Source organism: Eschscholzia californica, unplaced genomic scaffold, assembly GCF_041429995.1.
Source record: "Eschscholzia californica isolate CP2 unplaced genomic scaffold, dmEscCali1.0.p SCAF_3, whole genome shotgun sequence".
NCBI classification, from domain to species: domain Eukaryota; kingdom Viridiplantae; phylum Streptophyta; class Magnoliopsida; order Ranunculales; family Papaveraceae; genus Eschscholzia; species Eschscholzia californica.
In genome coordinates this window covers 48,579,952-48,603,653 of record NW_028238420.1, presented here as the reverse complement: position 1 = coordinate 48,603,653, position 23,702 = coordinate 48,579,952, and the positions used below count along the sequence as shown (strand labels likewise).

Sequence of the window (23,702 nt, the reverse complement as noted above, 5' to 3'; positions counted from 1 at the left end):
TCACTTGCTATTGTTTTGGATCTGTTATATTTAACTTTTTATTTTGAAAAAGGGAGTCCAAAGTGCAACACTGGAAAAAGGGGGTCCAAACAGCAAGTCAATTATATGAAAGGGAGTCCAAACAGCAAATCTCCCAACATACTGTCGTGCCCGCCATTCATTTAAAGATCATCAAATTTGGTGGCCCTTTTTACTTAACATTTTTTAAATGGGGCCCTTATAATTTTCTTAGAGAGTTGGACATCTTATATATTTCTTACAGAAATTAATGTATCGGTGGCCCTTAAAAGCTGGTGGCCCGAAGCGAAGCTTTGTTCGCTTTGGCCCAGGGCCACCCTCGCTACTATCACCAACCATACCGCCACTATTACTGACCAGACAACAACCATTGTCACTGGCTGCACCGCCACCTTGTTGTCTTTCCCACACCCGGTGACTAGGGTTTCTAGTGAATTCGTCGAGGGTGAGTGTTAATGTAAGTACATACTTAGAGGCGCGTCTCCTGTAATTCTTTATGTAATGAGGGTTATAACTGTAATAGTTCTAAGTTATTTCTCTATATATACATCAGTTGCCCTACTTTTTGGGGCACCCTTGATTTCAACACTTTCATGAACGAGAGATATAAGCCAAAATTGGAGAAGGATGTAGTGTTTGTTTAATTTGATATGTCATTGGTAAATTAACTAAGTCAAGTTTTTTCCATTTAGAAATCACACGTTTGGTAAAAGTTTTGATCTTCGAATGGGCCGATTGCTCAATTAGACTTGGGATTGCTCTGTGCGACTGTGCATGACAGTATTGGAGTCTGTCTGTCCAACCCATGACCAACATGGCCTCACTCTAGTCCTAAAGTCAACCGTCTAAAAGAAAGAGGACTTGGGTGGATGAACATGATTTAGAGAAAAAATTAATGTTATTCTTCTTGCTAATCATGCTCTTCCAAGTTCCACCTACCCAGTCGAATTTCTACTGGCCCAAGAGTTGGCAAGATATCATTTTCATTGGAGGTCTTCCAATAAAATGGGATTGGATTACAAGCAATTTTAGAATTTTCAATTTTTTCCCTTGCATACTCCAAGCAGTTATATCTTGTACTTTTTTTTAGATAATTAAGAAGTATTGGGCGATCATAGGGTGCCCTAAGACAAGGACACCACCAATCAGACCGGCCAATAACGACGGTCGTTCCTCTATGAAATTTCTAGAGTTGAATAGTCAGTCTAGAGACGAATAATTTGATAACAAGAATAGATGGAGAGGAAAAAGAATAATTGTAATATTTTGTTATATATTTTATTATACAAGTTTACATCGTATATAATAGATTTTAAATGACAAATTTTTACAAAATAAAGAAAGACTGCAATATGATAACAATATCAAACTTGATTTTCAAGATACCTAAACTTGATACCAAAATACCTGAACCTTAGCATGTAACTGTCGGCCATGCCGAGTTGTAGCCACCGAGCCGGGCCCGACCCATCTAATTTTGGGCCCAAGCTTGCCTCTAATCCTCTATCATGATCAAACTGTTCAAGATGCTATACATCCGACATATACCACTTTATGCAAATTTAAGATCTTCTAACTATAACTCCGTATATAGTTGTAATTTTAAGTAATGAAATACCTTTGTTTAAATTATTATATTGTGTCTCTTATTTATTTAAGTTTCTCAAACTACTAAACACTTATATATATATATATATATATATATATATATATATATATATATAAAAGAACAGGCACCAAAATCAGTTCTTAATCGGTCATGGAGAGACTAGGAGCTGAGGCCGGTGTTAGGGCAGCTGGGACAGGTGTTGGGCTGATGGGGTCTGGTGGTATCGCTAATGGCGGCACACGACCTAAATTTTCTTCTAACCTGCATCCATTTAAGATATACAAAGTAAAGCACTCGTAGTTCAATATGTATAATATATAATATTATATTATATATTACATATAACACACCTGCAATATACGTTCAATACTAGAAGAATCAGGCAGATCAGACGCACTAGAAGTTGAGAAAATAGCCCCATTTTTGTTGTTGTGGTTGATAGAAATTGGAAAATCAGTAAGACCTTAATTCCTTTCTTGGTGTGTCCCTATTTTATAACGATGATTTGATCTTATTTTTGACAAATGATACAGAGTCAAACATTCGGAAAACTTTTCAATCGACTTATTATGAAGTTCATTGTCACATAATCGTGCAAATCACGTTGTTGAACCAAATTATCAACATTATAATCAATGTTCTGGTCAACAAAATAAGTTCCTCCGCACAAGTTCTATGTATATTATACTAGTCTAAATTGTTTGTCAAGAGTCAAGATTGTCTTTGTTCATGTCGGTGTCGGTGTACATTAATCGGTTGGAAATTTCGAGTGAAAAGTTGGTTGTTTTTAATTTATTTTCATTTAAGAAAATCATTCGAATTTGATATATATGTTTATGTTACGTTATTTCTTGGTAGGTAAAAGACACATGAGGAAACAAAAACAGATACCCTGTTCTTGGAAATGCATTATATATTTTCCCACGTCAAAATTACATTACCCATAGCTAAACAAAACAAGAAATTTACATTACTTCTTACACTATTCCTCTACTGGCTAAATACTAATCAACAAGCACTTTGTTTACTGAACAACTGAGATAATCTTTTATTTAATAAATAAACAGTGTAAGAAATCGTATAAATTCCGAAGTATTGTAGCTGAATCAGACATTATTATCTCTTTGTTTCGAGTCTCCAGCTGAAATTGTAGTAGGTGATAGCTTTTAAGTATGGAACACAAAATTACATGCTTCCACTGCATCTCCTACCGTTAGATATATCCACTCTTCACTTATTTCTTCTATCAGTTTTGAATTGTCTAACTTCTTCATTACTTCACTTCCAGGGTTGACCAATACGAGCTGAACATTTGACCAAAAAATAAATCCAAATAAAAAATGTGAGGGTAAGAAATCGCGGGTCAAGAAGTCAGTTGGACCTGACCGTTGACCGGAAGTCGAACCTCCACCTGTTAATAATTTTGCAGGCACCGACGACATCTTTGGGCTTAACCTGTGACAAAAGAGACAAAACACACGTGACCGTGAGATATTAGGAGACACCAGGATGGTGTCGACCTAAGGGGGCTCCGACGGTCAAGTCAGTAAACTTGGCAAATAGTAAATGAGAACTGTAAACCAGAGTTTGAGCTATGGAGTTAAATATGTTGCTTGAACGAGTCGGTCGTTGGGAGAAAAGGTGATACAACCAAGTGTATACCTGCCTTTTCTCTGGTCGTAAAGCGCTTGCAGCCCTTAGTCGTGTGGAGAGAGAAATGGTCAGTCGCCTTCCTTGAGCAAGTAGTCGTTAGGAGAGAGAAGGATCACTCGTCTTCCTTAAGCAGGTGATCGTGAGGAGAGAGAATGATCACCCGTCTTCCTTGAGCAGGTGGTCGTTTCGGAGAGAGATGGATCACTCGTCTTCCTTAAGCAGGTGATCGCCAGGAGAGAGAATGATCACCCGTCTTCCTTAAACAGGCGGTTGTTAGGAAAGAGAATGATCACTCGTCCTCCTTGAGCAGGTGTTAGTTGTCTGCCAGTAGTTTGGATGATCGATGTGAGAGAGAAAATAGGTGGTTAGCTGATTGCAAGTGAATTTGGATGTCGGGTGTTGTTATCCGTCGTTAGATGCCTTAGTTGATTACCAGCTGATCCTTATATAGAGTTGTGTGGTCAATTGTCCGTTTTGGTCAACCGTCACCTGGTGGTAAGCTGTTGCCTTGAATATGGTAACGAACAGAGTTATAACCATGAATGGGGATATTGTAACCCTCATCCAACGAATATATTGGGATATTGTATCTTGAATGACGGTAATGCCTCCCCAACGGATATACGAAGAGAAGCCAGCTGAGGAGGAGAGGACAGACCTCTTCTATCTAGAGCTGGTTGTACTTCCGTATATTGGTCTGCTGAGGGAGTGAGGACGAACCTCTTTATCCAGAGCTTGATGCACTTCTGTATTTTGGCTTGCTGGTGAGGACATACCTCTTTATCCAGAGCTGGACTTACTTCCGTACTTTAACGTTGCTTCGGGATGTCTGAAGATAAATGGGCCGGACCCATTAGTCATTAATTCATGGGTTTCGTCATCGCGTAAGCCCATCAATCGTGGATTTCTTGGGGTGCCTATGGTGACGTATTTTGGCCCATACAAAAAATGATATTTATAAATTTGAGATCAATTTCTTATATTTACCTTGAGACCTCTTCTGTCAATATTGTAGAGAGAAAATTTAATATCTTTTTTTCTATAAGTTGGTAATAATCAGACTTAAGTGGATGAACATAGTTTTCATCAAAAAAAAAAAAGTGGATGAAAATAGTTTAGAGAAGAATTGAATATAATTTTTTTTTTCTCTAAGCACCTAGCCTATCGGAATTTAACCGGTCCCAAGAGTCCGGAGAATACCATTTTTGATTGATGAACTGTTGGAAATTTTGGACAAATTATTAACTAAATAATTTAACAAAATTAGAAATTAGTTTTATATATTTGAATTTGAAATTTATGTCTTTTGATAAAATTATATGGAGAGATATATCTTTTACTTATGGAGAAGTGTATTTTGTTTTCTATAAATTAAATTTTTTATAAAACAGATTTAAGGTAATTGAAAACCCATGTAGAGGTTCTGTCGAAAAATCCTTTGCCATCTTCAGTGTGTTCTAGTGCTCCTTAAGTGAAATCTCCACAAGTTACTTGGTGTAGTTTCATAAAGGCTTCTCATATCTTGGGAAGCAATTTGTTTAGTAACCTTCAAGTAATCTCGACCGAGAGGGGACAAATAATGCTTCAAGGAAAGTGTACTAGTACACGTTTCAAGCCTCTATTCTCCACCCCTCTTATTTGTTTATCGAAGGCTAATTTATCTAACATGTACTTCCAATCAAATGGAATTCCTTTACTAGTAATTTTAAATTTTTTCCATCTTTTTCCCTCCATACTTTACCACACACTGATATCCTAACCAATATTTATACTTATGATTACATTAAATTACAAGCTGGAACTAGAACATAAGTCTCTCAAACTACTAAAAACTTGTATGTCTGTGTGCGCGTATATACAGAAAGAACAGGCCCTAAAAACAGTTCTTAATCCATCATGGAGAGAAACTAGCAGCTGGGCGCGGAGTTCGGCTGAAAGGGGATGGAGGTGGCGTTGATGGCGGGCTACGACCTTGACTTTCTAGGGACCTGCATCGATCCAAGATATATAAACTAAAGCAATTCACTATATATATAATATATACGCACACATATACGTACATAACATACCTGCAATATACGTACGATAAGAGAAGAATCAGGCAGAAAAGACGCAATAGTAGTTGAGAAAACAACCCCATTTTTGTTCTTGTGGCTGATCGAAAATCAGTAATGCCTTCCTCTCTTGGTGCTTCTGGATTTTACAACGTAGATCTTGTTTCTAACAATCGAGACAGAGAGTCTAAAATTTGAAGAACTATCTATCAGCTTATTATAAAGTTCATTTACATAAACGTGCAAATCACGTTGGTGGACCAAATTATCAACAATATAGTTAAGAGTAAGACTACACATCCCGCCCATTTGAACCCTCTCTTGGCCGGTTTAATGGGCAGTTCAAATGGGCAGGCTGTGTAGAGTTTTTGTATAGTTAATGTTCTGGTCAACAAAATAAGTTCCTCGACCAAGTTTTTATGTATATTATATAGTCTAATTGTCTGTCAAGACTTTGTCTTTTTTTTTCATGTTATCCCTTAATTAGTTGAAAATATCAAGTGAAAAGTAGTTGGTCCTTTCAACAAAAAAAAAAAGTGAAAAATTAGTTCAAATTTTTATATGGAAAATCTGTACTAACGCTCTCCCTGTTAAGGAAAGAATAGGAAAGTACATAGATAACAACCGAATCTGTCCGAACTGTAATGAGATAGAAACCATCGAACATGCCATTCTTCACTGTCCTATTGCGAAAAATATTTGGTTCTATTTTAATATAATTTCAGAAAACATTTTATCAGTAAGAGACTGGATCTTCTCCTGGGAAAACAATAATCTGACAGCCTACGCGACTAACAATATACATTTTGCAACCATCATGTGGAACATTTGGAAAATAAGATGTGACCATTGCTTCCAACACGAAATAAACAAGCTGGACAATATGATTTCGATCATTTCGACATACCCACAAGTACAAAAGGAACATAAACCTCAAACCAAAACAGAACAAGATAAATGGAAACCCCCTGAATCGTCTTTTGTAAAGATAAATGTAGATGCATCATTCATAGACATGCAAAATATAACGGGAATCAGTCTAGTCATCCACGACAATGAATCTAAATTAGTCGAAGCTGCTACTTTCACAGCTAGAAGCAGAAACTCAGAGGAAGGTGAGGCAATTGCAGTCCTTAAAGGAATGCAATGGGCAGAATCTCATGAATATAAAAGAATTATAATCGAAAGCGACAACATCAACATTATAAAATACCTTCAGAAAGGACAGAATAATATTCAATGGCAATCTCAAGTTCATATGAACAAGATCCAAGAAATAAAAAAGAGCTTGGAAATAGTCAAATTCTCTCATACAAGCAGGAAATTCAATGAAGTGGCAGATAAGCTGGCAAAATGGGCACGAACGAAAAACAGATCGAAAGCTTGGAAACATGTACCTTATTTTCTTTCTAGGATGTATTGTAATAGAACTCTAATTTCTATCTAGAACAAAAATGATTTGGAAATGTATTATATATTTTCCCACGTCAAAATTGCATTTCAGATAGCTAAACAAACAAGAAATTTCAATTACTTCTTACGGTATTAGTATACTAGTTAAGAGCATCTCAAATGGTTGGCACCAACAAAATTACCAAAAAAGAATTTTCACTAAATTATTTGGTGTTTTTAAATTCTAAACCCAAAGATAAAATTCTAAAACTCCCAGTTAATCACATTAAATTTTTATTTTTCCCGTTAGAGATGCTCTAAATACTAATCATCAAACATTTGTTTACTAAACAAACTGAAATTATTTTTATTTAATTTAATATAATAAATGGTGTGAAAAATCGGGTAAATTCTTCGGTATTGCAGCATGATTAGACATATTATCCCTTTGTCTCGAGTCTGTTGTAGGAGATGATAGCTTGCAAGTATGGAGCACAAAATTACAGCTTCTACTGCATCTCTTACAGTTAGATATATCCACTCTTGACACATTTCTTGTATCGACTTGCATCGATTTGAGTTGTCTAATTTCTTCACTACTTCACTTTCTGGGTGGACGTGGACCAATACAAGCTGAACATTTGACCAAAAAAATAAATCAAAATCAAATACATACTTATAATAATGATAATAATTAATTTGATTTATTGTTTACTTTGAGCACTTTTCTGTCAAGATTTTTCCTTTCTTCATCATCCTAGTAGTTCTGTTTGTGTCAATGCCACCAACAGCCGCAAAGAAAAGATCAGTGAACAAACATAAAATATTATAACAAAATTTAGCAATAGTTTTCAAAACGCTCATCAAACGAAAAGACCTCTCTTAATTTTCGCTTTCTAGACGGCTTTGGGGATTTATTTGCACCGGGAGAAGAAATTGACTTATTTGCCCCAAACACCTATTCGCGCACAAGTATAAAAGATACGAATTGACCCCTTCAACGGCCAAAACAAGGGGCTCGAAGCCTCGAACTCCGGGACCAGTGTGAGTATTTTTCCTAATCTAATTTGATTTTCAATATTAGATCTAAATATAATTTTTGTTTAAGGGCCTGATTAATAAAAATGACTTGTTTTAGGACTTTTTGTTTCAGATCTTCATCAACGTTCTACGATAGTTCCTTAGCCTGATGATGATGATACGAAGAAGAACAATAAAAAAAAATTAGGGCAGTCAAAGTGGGGCGGGAATCTAGGTGCCTAACCCAGGCCATACCCGGCGCTAATAGGTACAGGGAGCGAATAACATTTTCTCTAGGTGCCCTTAGCCGTTCCTTTTTTGAGTAAAGGATGCCCCTATAACAATTATAGGGAGTTTCTACGGAGATCAATGGCTTAAGATTGCATACGCGTGGTCAGCCTATTGACATCTGTTACTGCCCTCCAGTTTGCAATCAAGAAGCACATTTGTTAGCAGCTTCAGTTTTAGGACATACTTTGACTCATTCGTCTTAAAGTTCCCTCGTGTTGATAACTTTTGTTACCTTTAGTGCTTTTTGGGTGTGTTTGTAATGCTTCCGAAAGGAACTGAACCGTGTAACTTCATTTCATTTATGTATGTTTGCGTTAAAAAAGAACAATTATAGGGGGTTCTTTTCAAACTTCCAGTTTGTCATACACACCACGAAGTTACACATGACACGCACCACCTTCTCTCCAAATTTGTCTCCGTCTCACTCGGTACCACCACCGTCATACAACCACCACTAAAGACCAGAACACCACCACCACTACTGTCACTGAACATACCACCACTATTACTTATCAGACAACCACCATCGTCACTGACCGTACAGCCACCTCTTTCTCTTTCTTTTTTTCGCACCCTTGACGAGGGTCTCTGGTGAACTTGGCGAGGGTGAGAGTTAGAAGGAGGGAGGTAACGAGAGTGAGAAAGCGGTTTCCTAACTACGAAAATGCAGAACTTGAGAAGAATGTGGTGTTTGTTTAATTTGATATGGTCATGGTGAATTAACGAAGTCAAGTGTTAGAGCTAGGCATAAATAATACAAAGATGCACCCCGGCTAAAATTTCATTTTGAAATCAGACGTTCGACTAAACTTTTGATTTAGGTGGATGAACATAATTTAGAGGGAAAAATTAATCTTGCTAATCATGCCCGTGCACGGTGCACCTAGCTGGTCGGAATTCTACTGTCTAAGAGTTGGCATTTTTATTGCAGATCTTTCAAATAAAATGGAATTCCGTTACATCTTAGATTTTTCGACGTCTCCCTGCATACTTTACCAAGCAGTTATACCCTATACTTGTGATTGCATCAATTAAAATGTACTGGATGATCATAGGTTGCTCTTAGACAAAGAGACCACTGATCGGACCGCCCAACTATGACAGCCATTCCTCTGTCAAGATCCAACAGTTTAAGATGCTATACATCTAACACATACCACTATATAGTTGTAATTTTAATTAATGAAACACCTTTGTTCACATTATTATATTGTGCCTCTTTATTACTTTGTATCTCCATCCCCATCTTCACCACACCCCAGAACTAAAACATAAGTTTCACAAATTACCATATATATATGTATATGTTAATCGATCAACCAGCAGCTGGACCAAATATCGGGCTGGAGGGAGGCGGTGGTGGCTCTGATGGTGGGGAACGACCTTGACTTTCTCTTAACCTGCACCGATTCAGGATATATAAACTAAAGTAATTCAAAGTATATAATATACTATAATATATATACACACACATATAACACACCTGCAATATACGTTCGAGAAGAGAAGAATCAGACAGAACAGACGCAATAGCAGTTGAGAAAACAACCCCATTTTTTTTCTTGTGGCTGATCGAAAATTAGTAATACCTTCCATTCTTGGTGCCTCCGGATTTATAACTACGCAATCTTATTTCTGACAATTGAAAAATTTAAAGAACTGTCTATCAACTTATTATGAAGTTCATTGTCAGATAATCGTGCAAATCACGTTGTTGAACCAAATTATCAACAGTATAGTTATTGTTCTGGTCAATAAAATAAGTTCTCCCACGAGGTTTATACTAGTCCAAATTGTTTGTCAAGACTGTCTTTGTTCACGTCGCTGTCATTGTCCCTTATTAGTTGGAAATTTCTAGTGAAAAGTATGTTGTTTCTAAGTTAAAATCATTTAAGAAAATCACTGGAATTTGATATACATGTTTATGTCACATCATCTCTTGGTAGGAATGAGAAAGATAAGAAAACAAAAAAGATCCTCGATTAGTTTGGAAATTCATTATATATATTTTCCCACGTCAAAATTACATTACAGATAGCTAAACAAACGAGGAATTTCCATTACTTCTTACGCTGTCACTATATTGCTGGCTAAATACTAATCAACAAAGAGTTTGTTTACTTAACAAACTGAGATAATTTTTTATTTAATATAATAAACAGTGCAAGAAATCGTATAAATTCCTCAGTGCAGTTAGATTAGACATTATTATCCCTTTGTTTCAAGTCTTCAGTTGAAGTAGGTGATAGCTTGTAAGTATGGAGCACAAAATTACATGCTTCCACTGCATCTCCTACCGTTAGATATATCCACTCTTGACCTATTTCTTCTATCAATTTTGACTTGTCTAACTTCTTCATTACTTCACTTCCAGGGTTGACCAATACAAGCTAAACATTTGACCAAAAAATAAATCGAAATCAAATATAATATCTATATCATCATTATATAAATTTGAGATCAATTTCTTATATTTACCTTGAGCCCTCTTCTGTCGATAGTTTTTCTTACTTCATCAATCATACTAATTCCGCTTGTGTCAATGCTACCAACCGCTGCAAACAAAAGATCAGTCACAATTAAACGATCATAAAATATTATAATAAAATTTAGCAACAGTTTCCGAAATTCTCATCAAACGTATTTTGTTTTTTCAATCACTTACGACTTAAATCTAGAATAACATATTGTAGACTTGTCTCTCCCGATGATTTTAACTTCTCTTCTTCTTCATTGATCCACCTCGAAATCCTATAAAATTTTGTGGTAACAATTAGTAAAAACCACGGTAAATAAGCGTTGTCGTTTATAAGTATGTATGGTTATATAAATATATATACCTTTCTCTCAAGTAGCCAGAATTGGAAAAGTATATTGGAGCATCAATTTGAAGAATAAGAACTCCTGGGACATTGTTAGCCACTGGATATTGCTCAACATTTCTATAGATAGTAGAGTTTGGGATGTTGCCTAAAACAAAGGTCCTTGGCCTTGATATAAACAAGAGCACTCTTAATATTGATAATGACACCTACATTGTCATAAAAACATCTGTTAAAAATGTACACATCAACTATCATGTCATGTCATGTGACCTAAACAAACGGTAAGAATCACTTACAGCTAGGATTAAACCAATTTCAATGCTGCCAAAGACAACACCAACATATGCCGTAATACAAACGGCGAAATCGAATTTGTCAACCTCCCATAGATGAATGGCAGCATTATAGTCGATAATGCCAAGCATAGCGGCGATTATAATAGCAGAAAGTACGACTAGAGGAGTGTAATGAAATAACGGTGTTAAGAATAATAGTGTTATCATAACAGCAATGGCCATGACAATGTTGGAAACAGCAGTCTTGCAACCTGCATTGAAATTTACAGCCGATCGCGAAAATGGGCCTGAAATGTTAATCGGATATCAGTAATTAGTGAAGTAATTCATAGAGATTAGAGAGTGTATGAAGAGACAAAAAAGATAGAAATGGGTTAAACCTGTAGTTAAGTAGCAAGAAGTAAAAGATCCAACAATATTCATTGTCCCAAAAGCAATCATCTCTTTGTTGCCATCAATGTGGTAGTTTTTGAACATTGCAAAGCTTCTTCCTACTGCAACCCCTTCCTGGTATATAGTCACCCAAATTTAGAACAAGCAACTGATGATAGTACTAATGGGCCGGGCCAGGCTATTAATGGGCCATCTCAATTGGGTTGTGGTTACTGGTAAAGCCCAGTCCAAATACATTCGTATGAGAGAGCCATAGGTGAGTTCCGAAGGGGTTCAATCGTTCAACCCAAGGACATCCCTTGAGTAGCCCTCTCGTGTATATGAGAGGGATGTACACACAAAATTTTCCAAGGGGCCATAACCTCTCAATCGAGAAGGCCCGCCAGCCCCTGAAGATGTGGGAAGCCTAAAGCTCAAAGCTTCAAATCTTTAGATGGGTGCATCTATAAACACCCCTCCTAGTCGTACTCTTGACCCACCTCATTCTTAGCTCCCCTATGGACGGGGCCACGGGGGCAGTCCGAGACCATTTAGACTGGGTCTAATTTGTGTTGGGCTTGAACAACACGGACTCAGTCCAGTCTGAGTGTACTCGGAGTCTCGGACTACTCAATTTGAGGCCCATAAGAGTACCAAACGAATGGCGGCCCAAGAGAACAAAAAAGAAAGGGTGCTTATAGATGCACCCTCTTTATATCCTCCTCTTTAAGTACATCTGATGAGACAAGATAAAAGTCAAAAAAAAAAAGAGCAGACTAATAATTGTCTGAAACTTACAGCAAGAGCAATAACACCAGTGATGATTCCAGTTTTGACAGCAGTAAATAGATGTGGTGATCCAAAAGCCAAATGGGTCAGAGATGGTGGATTCAATCCTTTCTTAAGATTCCCAATCTGTAAATCATGTCACCCAAATTAACTTACTAGCCCAAGTGGATAAACTAATATTATTCTTTCTTCTCCTTTATTTTTAATTATTCTAGATCTACCTCGATATCTTAATTTTAGAGGATCTATCTTGAGATCTGAACTGCATAAAATCTAATAATAGAACTGCAAACTAAATTTTCGACAATATTTAGTTTTCGTAACTCATGCACAAAACAGAACATGACACCTTGATAATATATTATATCTAAGTTTAGTGTCATCTCCGATAAAGCGAACCAAGAAATATAAAAAATAGTAGAGCTTAGAGAGAGTGCTTACGATAGGGACGCCATGTTTTTCTGCATGGGTGAGATATACGAGAAAACTTCCGAGGATAACTGAAGTCAGAGGAGCCATAGCGGATATCCAAAACAAATTTGGTCTTTTCTTGCCCTGACATTTTCGTCAATATTAACCCCAAATATTAATTTAATAACCTCCTAGTGGGATAATATAATTTAATCCAAACTCTCAAATTTACTCTAATAAAAACAAAATAAAACTGAATAGTTTAACAAATCTAAGTTATTACTAGTGGAACTTATGACAAGAAAAGTTGATCAAGCTAGAAAACTCACTTTTTTATACTTAAGTGTCTCTTAAATACTTGAATAAACGAGATCATATTGGGATCTTCAACAAAAATGTGGTTAAATTAACTTCGATCGACAAGTAGCTCATTCTGTTGAGTAGTTAGTTTATTTCCCCAGATTATTGTTTTTTACTTTGAATCACTCATATTATAAATAGTTCACGAGTTTGCAAATGTTCAATGAAGTAACTCTGAGCAAATTAACAGGAAGAACAATATTAATATATAATGTCCTCAATAATTTATATTAAAATTGTATGCTTGGGGTTGGCACATTCATGTATTATGCCACATGGGCCAATAGGTTGCATGTGATAGGGGCATTTGAGCAATTAATCAAAAGACTAAAAGCTACTAATTGTGGGGTTAGGGTTTTAATTAAAAATACTTACAAAGAATCTTGTGAGTAAAAGGAAGAACAAGAAGCAACAACCCAAAACACCACTTTCCCATCTCCACTGCAACAAACCACTATCAATAATTAGGATCTAAGTGGAAATCATGTTATAAGAAACAAAAGTTTAACTCAATTATTAACTTTATTAGTTTCACTTAACTCCGAAATCCTTTTTATAGAAAAAAAGAACTTAATAAAGTTATTTGGTTTTTTGATTTTTTGAGAAAAAACTTGATTTGATGGTAATTTTTTTGTTGCAAGACAACACCAAAACTCATTTTCTTTACGATAAAAACACCCATCATTTATTATCTGAAAAATACGTTAATAACAAACAAAATGTCAATTTAGAGAAAAAACAACAACCCAACCTTCGGAAACAAAACAAAATTTGAAATCGAAAAGGAAGAAGACCTGATGTGTTTGAGCGAAGATTGAACGCATGACAGAGATAATATCGGTACAAGTAGTGAAATGTTCAAGACCAAGAATTCCTTTCAACTGTTGCAATATCACCACTGTAGCTGCCCCTCCCATGAACCCTACTATTGTTGCATGTGACAAAAAATCCACAATAAACCCTAACCTGCCATTTTCATCAATTCATCAAAAAGAAATTTATATTTGTTACAATAATTTTATTTATTAAATATGGGAAAAAATAATTTACCTTAACAAGCCTAAAGCCACTTGTAATGCCCCAGCAAAAAATGTGGTGGTGAAAGCAAGATAAAGGTATTCAGTTGGATTCTGAGCAGGATTGACCACATGCCCTAACATTGAAGCAATTAGAAGTGATGCAACTGCAACTGTTCCCACTGCTAAATCTCTTGAGCTTCCCATCATTGCATATATCAATGGTGGTACAAAACTTGAATCTGCATTCATTATGATCATCCCAATTCATCATAAGGAAAATAAAAGCAAAAGAAAATTATTCTGTTAATTAAACGTCACATCAGTTTTAGAGAAGTCCACACTCGAAATCTGAATTGACCCGAGTCAAATTTCACAATGTTTGTTTTTCTTTTAAGTCGTGATGTTTGTCTCGTCCAAATAGTGACTTGGGTCGTCTAGGCAAGTTGAGTCAGATACAAAATAAGTCCGAATTAACATACTGTTATCAATTATCTGAAATGATTATTATGTCGTATCTGACAAATTTAGCTCTGATACCATGATGTGAAAGATACCAACAAACTTTGAAATGAGAAATGAAAAGAAAATTCACTTACAGAGACCAAGAACAGGAGGCAAGTTAGCAAGCTTAGCATAACTAATCCCTTGAGGGATAGCAAGACTAGCAATGGTGATTCCAGATATAAAATCAGATTTGAAGAACTGAAAAGTATAACTAGAACCCCATTCAAGTATTGGGAAGAAATATTGAAGTCCCAATATCAATTTCTTAGCAGGACTTTTGTTCTTGAACTGTTTCAATGGGTCATCAGGGAAAAAAGTTTCTTTAAGAGAAGCTTCAAGTGACTTAAAAAACGGTTTTTTAGGTGGTATTGCTACTTTATGAGAAAATGTGACGTTATTAGTTGGTAATACAATTGTATCACCATTACCCATATCTTAGAATTTAGATGATGAAATTGTGAAATGGGTAGGTGAAATTTTGTTGAAAGTTTCAAATTTTGGTGATGAAGATGAAGTTTCTCTCTCTAGAAAGTTTCTCTCACTAAATGTTGAAGAAATGGTGGAAGAGGGAGAGGAGGAGAAAAGGGTGCGAGGAGGGAAGAGGGTTAATTTGGGGAGAAATGATAGAGAACAAGAAAATCCAGACATACTCTGGACATACATCCTACGTGGATTGCCGTGATTCGTTGTCTAGTGAATTAGAATCATCAAAAACACGAATCACAACAAGCCACATAGGATGTATGTCTAGAGTATGTCTGAATTTTCTTGTTCTCGATCATTTTTCTAATTTGGGAGAGGAGTGAAGAGGGGGGGTTTATAAAGGGATGAGGGAGATGATGGTGGAAGTGCGGCAAGGGACCCACACGTGTATTTAACATGTGACGACCGTTTAAATGTATTTGGGACACACTTGAAACTTTGGCTTCACTAGGACTTGGCTCTAGCACGTGCCACATCCAAAACTTAATCTATATATGATTTTGATATAGACGGTTATCATGTCGAATCTTACTATCTATTATATTAAAACAGCTCAGTCGGTTATCATGGAGATAAGTCTGACCGTCTATTTTTATTGGGATTTTCATAAAGATCACATCTGACGGCTGTTATAAAATCTATTTTCGTGTAAATCCAGTCAAAATAGAAGGGCAAATCAACCAAAATCGGTTAGGATATCCCTACAATAACTACCCACGTATTTTTCTCCCCCAACTTTTTCTCACGATTCAAAATTTTGCCTCCTATATTTCTCTCTATAAATTCTCCCTCTCTCATCTTCAAACACACTGTTATCTCTCTCCCCTGCAATTCTATCTGATTTATATTGTAATTTAAATTTATTTTTCTCCTCCTCGAAGGCGTTAGCCAAGAGGGATTTTCCCCGTCCTACGGACGAGGAGGAAACCTAGTTTCATATAACAAGGGTCATTCTCTATCTGACTCATATCCCGACTGGATCTTGAAATGGGTATACCAATGGCACGATTAAGAGGGAAAGACAAGTTTTTTTTTTCTAAATCGTGGTGGAGATATAATGTTGGGCCAATTGTGATTTTTATTCACAAAATAAAAGATATATTTACGAGATACAATATTGTTGCGGATTTTGTTTGTTGTTTCAATCATTTACGGTTATAATTTAGTGGTGCACATTCTTATATTGAAATTTTCAAACATTTGAGACACAACTGTAAATGTGCGTCCGTAAGCGCCTCTGCGTTTTACTCTTGAACTCTTCTCTCTCCACACTCCGCAGAACAATTCGAAAGACTCGAACTAGGCCTAATCAGTTTTAGACTTAAAACAATACGAATTAGAACTAGTCCAAGAATTCGGAGATTGCTCAGTCGAGACCTACGCAGAGTGGCAAGAGAAGACGGGTTAAGAGGAAAAAGATGAGGCTCCTTTAGAGACAACCAAACTGTATAATACTAGTAATAAGCATCTCCTACCGTTACTAGTCCTCCTGTTATGACCGCCACGTAGGATGACAGATCCGTAAATTATGGAGGTTGACGGACAAAATCACTGCAGTTGGTTTTCTGTAGGATCAGACACCAAAGGAGTTACAAAAGACTAATTTTGACCAAATTCAATTGTTAACGTGGCTTTATTTCCAACAATTTATAATAAATCCCTTTTATCTTATAAATCCCTTTATTTTATAAAGGAGCCTAACTAGGATGTATTATCTATATTTTCATCGATTTAGACACTTAAGAATGAATGGGAGAGCGGTGGCGGATTAAAGATTTAGATCTAGGGCCAATGAAGTTACATATTAAGCGAAAAAAAATTATAAATATAACAATTCGCGGGAGAAAAATTATCAACATAATAAACACATGAGCATATAATATAAAGAATTAATATTATAAAGAATTAATTTCGTTTTGACTCTAAATTTGTGATCAACTGATTCCTCTATAAGTGTCAGGGAATTCGATTTGGCCTCATGAGCATTTTTTGGTTAGTGATCACGTCAACATGTCAAAATCCTTCCGTTTACACTCCCAAACTAACCCTTCTGACCATTTAAGAATAACTATAACATCTCGGCAACAAAATTACTTACTCCTTTGTTTTGAATTTAGGGTTGGCTTGGTGGAAGGACTTTAAGGTCTAAAGTGACGAACACATAGGTGTTGTTAAAGTTTAGTAAAATTTTGGGAGTAGCCGTAAGATTCTCACCCTGAATTTTTTCGTCGAATATGAAGAAATTTTATAACTATCAATTAAAGTAATTAGAATAACACTTAAAATCTTTTTCACTTAAAGCAAGCAAGCACTCTTCAACAACGAGAGATGGATTATAAATTGTCACAGGACAATTTACACAACCTCAACAATATTCATAACAACCACCTTGGTCCTGTCGCAGGACAAAAGGAACATTTTCATCGAAAGAAAGAAAAATAGAGGTTTTGAATCCATCCCCATAGCTTATAAGGGACACCTTTAGAACTTCCCAAATTGTGAAGACCGAAGAACAAATTAGGTTTTTTTGTAACAATAATTTGAGACAGAGATCATAAATTAATGGATACCTTCCAACTCGTACTGATAATCAAACAGTCTGTTTTAATTAAATGTATACGTGAAAATATATAACTATTAATTAAATAACATTATTATATCATGGACAGAGAGGAATATTAGTTTCTTTCCCACAAGACAAAATTGGAACAACTAATCTCACTATAAATCTCCATGTACTTCTCTTATGACTGTCTAAGATCGATTGATAATCAAACTTTATAACTATATCTACGGTTTATCTCGGATTAAAATATTCAAAGTATGATTAAAGAGTAGCTAGATCAATGTCACCAAATATATATCCTACGTACCCTCATTCCATTCTGTTGGTTGAGTACTGAATTTCACGTACTAGTTGTTCGTGATCTAGCAGTACTTTAAATTTAAATTTGACATACTATACATAGCCTTCAGTCTCGATTAACCTTTTTCCGTGAGAACTTATAATATTGTTTTTTCTGCTAAATAACTACAAGATTTTATGATGAAGTTAAAGTTATGAAGATCCGATATATGAGAATAAATTTGATCTATGAAACATATATAAATATTACTTTAAAGACTATCTTCACCACCCTTATCGTGATCTTTATGTTGGAAAACAAAAAAAAAAAAAAAAAAACTTTTATTTGTATTAGTCACTAGTTTTATAAATTAGATTTATTTTTACCACTTTAGTTCGGATATATTTTATATAAACTATATATCTATTGTACAAATATCTTGTTGGTTCACATGATTAAACGTTGAAATACCTTAACAAGTACCAACTCGAGTATTTATTTATTTACTCTTAGAGTCTTATTAAGTATTAATTAATCAACTTGTAATTAGTTTAATAATTTAATAAGGCTGACTGATCTGTGTTATTCCCTTTCAAACAAAAGGCATCTTCATAAATTAAATTTTTAGGTACTTCATATTTAAACAAAATTATTAGTTTCTCTTCACAAGTTTAAAACCAACAAAAAAACCTATGAATGTAACAATATGTGGTATCTTAAAAGTTAATTATAATAAAAAATATATATTTGTATCAGCTTTTACTTATTTAATTATAGGTAAAATTTGAAGGTAATATAAATCCAAATATGTGATTAAATAAGTCAAATGGTTGAAAGAATCTTGATTTTTTCAATGTAAAAGAAATATAAAATCTTGAATAATGTAGTTATAGTCGATGGAGGTTCGGCTAGTGAACTAATTTTGCTTTTGGCATATACTAGTTTGGTCTGTTGGTCAAAGAAAATAATATTTGAGTGTGTCCGAATAAAATAATAAACTAGCGCGACTAGTAGTTTTTTTTCAATTTGAGTGTGTCGTTACAAGTCATTGATACATCGAGACGATGTGATAAGCACAATAACTGCCGAAATACTACTGAGTTTAAAGTCCGACGAATTAAATGACTTATAGCCTTCAATGAAATGGCTTATATAGGCTACATAAACTACTTTATTTATACCCAAATTTCATATTCCTAGATTTGCACTTCCATGTCAATTGGGCTACCAGTGGTTGGCTTCAATGATACAAGTTTGTGTTCACATATGATATGGTTTTTTTAGGATCCAATATCCATTTGCGCGTTCATAATTTTACAAAAAGATCATGTGATGTGGTGAGCATCCCAAACCCATTTTGTACATCCACACGAGTCATGACTAAGAAATGCAAGTAAAATGATAATGATGATAGGTGGTTAAACTGTTTTGGTTATACCGATTAATTTTTCAGTTTCGCTCTATTAATATTAACTTATCGACAGGGGTGGATCCATGGGGGTGCGAGGGGGTGCGCCCGCACCCCATGGATCCTCCCGAAAAATAATACTCCAAAGTAAATATTTTTTTTTGATATAGGTATATATAAATCTATATGTATCTAACGAACGATGTACAAACTTGACATTTAGAAGAACTTGGCATAGTGATTAGGGTGTGAGTTAAATTTTAGGGCTATTTCCCTAATGGCCCCCAACTTTGTGACCAGCTTCTCGCCTGGCCCCCTACTTTACGAGAAATACCCATATGACCCCCTTCCGTTATAACACCGTTACTCTCTCTCTTCCAACATGTTTCTCTCTCTGCCACCTCGTTAAAACCAGCCAACTCATCATCTTCTCCGGGAAGGTCGCCGACCGACCAATTTTTCGACCGGCGACCTTCAAACCTAAAAAAAAAAAAAGAATTTTTTTTTTATTTCATCTCTCCTTTCTCTCTCTCTCTCTCTCAAATTTTTTTTTTTTTTTTTTTTACCTCCACTCTCTCTCTCTCTCTAAACTCCGGCGAAGGGGGTTACCCTTCGCCGGAGTTCGGGAGACCTTAAAGGTCTGCCGGAACAGACCTTCATCTGCTCGAGCAGATCTGGAAGGTCTGCTCGAACAGACCTTCATCTACTCGAGCAGATCTGGAAGGTCTGCTCGAACAGACCATGAAGGTCTGTTTCGGCAGATCTGGAAGGTCTGCTCGGGAAGACCTTAAAGGTCTGCCGGAACAGACCATGAAGGTCTGTTCCGGCAGACCTTTAAGGTCTCCCGAACTCCGGCAGACCTTTAAGGTCTCCCGAACTCCGGCAGACCTTTAAGGTCTCCCGAACTCCGGCGAAGGGTAACCCCCTTCGCCGGAGTTTAGAGAGAGAGAGAGTGGAGGTCAAAAAAAAAAAAAAAATTGAGAGAGAGAGAGAAAGGAGAGATGAAATAAAAAAAAAAATCTTTTTTTTTTAGGTTTGAAGGTCGCTGGCCAGAAAATTGGTCGGCCGGCGACCTTCCCGGAGAAGATGATGAGTTGGCTGGTTTTAACGAGGTGGCAGAGAGAGAAAACATGTTGGAGGAGAGAGAAAAGAAATGGAAGAGAGAGAGAGTAACGGGGTTTTAACGGAAGGGGGCCATATGGGTATTTCTCGTAAAGTAGGGGGCCAGGCGGGAAGCTGGTCACAAAGTTGGGGCCCATTAGGGAAATAACCCTAAATTTTATCTATGAGTGTAAGGTCGTGGTATCGAATCCCTCCATAAGCAATTAATATTTTTTTCTAGGATTTTTGAGTTTAAGGTCCAAAAATAGGGGGGGTAATTAGTCATATATCCAATCCTAAATCAATAAATAAAATAAAACCAAAATAAACCAAAAATGTAAAATAAGTCCAAAAATTCACTATTTGGTGGGCCCCATGCATCAATCCTTTAATTTTCTCTCAATTTTGCCCTTTCATAAATATTTTTTAACCATTGGTAAACCAAAGGTTTATAATGGTTGAGTTAATACAATTATTCCTTCTATAAATTTTATGAAAGAATATTTATGGTGGATATTTAATGTTAATCTTTATTTCCAAAACTTATATTTTTCTAAAGTACCTACCAAATCAATGGATATTTACCTAAAACTAGTTTCTCTCTCCCAAACACGAGTTTCTCTTTCTGTAACTATATGTTCTTTGAATTCAAGAAAACATATTATTTCCAAAACTGATATTTGTCTAAATTAACCTACCAATTCAATGAATATTTACCTAAAACGAGATGCTCTCTCCCAAAAACGATTTTCTCTCTCTGTAACTCTATGTTCTTTGAACTTCAAGAAAGTATGAATTTGTGATTTGTTTTTTATCTCTACCTCGATCCAATTAAACATCTACAAATTCTTTCGTGAGGTTAAAAAGCAAACTATTTTGCTAGCATCTTACTGATTCTACTAGCATATTTTACATTCTACTAGCATCTGATGAATGAATTGGACAAAGTAGTTTAAAAAGCAAATACTATTTAGCTAGCATCTTATTGATTCTAATAGCAATTTTTACATTCTATTAGCAAAGGTTGAATAAATTTGAATCCAGTAGTTTAAAAAGCAAGAATATTTTGCTAGCATCTTATTAATTTGTTACAATAGGTTAACAAATACTTTTTAGTAATTTTATGAAAAAATATTTATGGTGGATATTTAATGTTAATCTTTATTTCCAAAACTTATATTTTTCTAAAGTAACCTACCAAATCAATGGATATTTACCTAAAACTAGTTCTCTCTCTCCCAAACACGAGTTTCTCTTTCTATAACTATATGTTCTTTGAATTCAAGAAAATATATTATTTCCAAAACTGATATTTGTCTAAATTAACCTACCAATTCAACCAATATTTACCTAAAACGAGATGCTCTCTCCCAAAAACGATTTTCTCTCTTTGTAACTCTATGCTCTTTGAACTTCAAGAAAGTATGAATTTGTGATTTGCTTTTTATCTCTAACTCGATCCAATTAAACATCTACAAATTCTTTTGTGAGGTTAAAAAGCAAACTATTTTGCTAGCATCTTACTGATTCTACTAGCATATTTTACATTCTACTAGCATCTGATGAATGAATTTGATAAAGTAGTTTAAAAAGCAAATACTATTTAGCTAGCATCTTATTGATTCTAATAGCAACTTTTACATTCTATTAACATCGGTTGAATAAATTTGAATACAGTAGTTTAAAAAGCAAGAATATTTTGTTAACATCTTATGAACTTGTTACAATAGGTTAACAAATACTTTTTAGTAATTAAAATATATTATGTGAAATTGTTTTTGTTACATTTTCAGTATTTTACTATCATTTTCCAGATTTTGTTACCATCTGATATGAATTTATTACAATAGGTTGATTCTAATAAAATTTTATGCTGGTAGAATCTTATCGAGTCTAACAACATTTTTAACATTTTATTTTAACGTTTGTTTTTTCCTACTCTTCACTACTGTAGATGATGAATGAAACCATCAATCGATTCTCTCTCTCTCTCCCACTCGATGCTTTCACCTTTTTCACTCGGTTTAATTTGGGCGTCGATGATGAATGAAATCAAAACCTAGTTCGTATATTAGAAAGTGACGATGCTCTCTCTCTCTCTCTCTTCGGTTTGCTTTTGCCCAATTCTAATAGAAATATAAAAGAAAGTATTCTGCTAAACGGTAAAGGCAACTATTTTTCCGGAAGGAAAGTATGTTTGTGAGGAAATCATTTAATGAATCTCTAAATATTATGGTATATATTATTTTAGGTTATTTTTTTAAACTTAGGATAGGTTAGGCAGTAAAAGAGAATGAGAGGATAGACATGTAATTTACTTTGAGTGGATTTATTTTCTATTTCAGATTATCTTTGGTCTCTAGACTCATTGATCATGCGATTTTGGACTTAAAACACATCCCCCGTTTTTTCTATTGTATGGCAATTAAAATTGTATCTATTTGTGTATTACTATAAGTATTTTAAGTATGTTTGAATTCATTCGACCCAACTATCTTTATTGATATTCAACTTCAAGAACTAAATGCTCGTTTCAAGAGTACTCATGAGTTGTTTCGTTGTATGACATGTTTGAGTACATGTAGAGGATTTGTCATTTCAGACAAAATTAAGTTGATGCGTCTTGTTCAATTGTATCCGTCAAATTTCATTAGTTTTGACACTATGCTACTTAGTTCTCAGCTTGATAATTACATTTACGGTATGAAGAAAAATAATGATTTTCCAAATTTGGATGGGATTGGAGCTCTTGCTAGAACATTGGTGGAAACTAGAGAAGCATGTCATTTAGTTATTTGCTTATCACTTTAGCACTAATTTTGCCGGCTGCAACTGCCTATATTGAAAGAGCTCTTTTGAAGCTAGTTAAAACACGTTTAAGAAACAAGAAGAGTGAGTCCTCGTTGAACAATAGTTTAGTAGTCTTTATTGAAAAGAAATTTTTAGTAAAATTGACAATGAGTCAATTATCAGAACATTTCAAAACATGAACTCTTGTAAAGGTTAATGCGTTTGTAATTATTGATGCATTAATATAATTAATAAATACAAGTATTTTGTTAATTATTTTGTTTGAAAAGAAAAATTAGGTATATAAATCCGCACCCCTTAAGTGAAAATCCTGGATCCGTCCGTGCCTATCATTTATAATTATGTAAAATTACAAGGATGTGGTCGACCGAATGATTAGGAGTGATGGGTGAAAGACTGTTGTCAAAGGGATAAGGAGCTAGCTAGCCGCCTAACCCTAG

At 35.1% G+C, this 23,702-nt stretch overlaps 1 protein-coding gene across 1 annotated transcript; it reads right to left on the bottom strand.

The window, feature by feature from the left end:
• Positions 1-10,019: 10,019 nt before the first annotated feature.
• On the bottom strand, positions 10,020-15,225 carry LOC147551159 (sulfate transporter 3.1-like). The gene is made up of 12 exons (XM_086671429.1): positions 14,706-15,225; positions 14,141-14,348; positions 13,885-14,056; positions 13,466-13,531; positions 12,761-12,874; positions 12,329-12,445; positions 11,539-11,665; positions 11,159-11,445; positions 10,878-11,068; positions 10,703-10,788; positions 10,516-10,592; positions 10,020-10,427 (listed from the first exon to the last, which is right to left on the bottom strand). Exons 1-12 carry the CDS (start codon positions 15,043-15,045, stop codon positions 10,236-10,238), a joined length of 1,977 nt encoding a protein of 658 aa, XP_086527555.1. The 5' UTR covers positions 15,046-15,225; the 3' UTR covers positions 10,020-10,235.
• Positions 15,226-23,702: the final 8,477 nt, after the last annotated feature.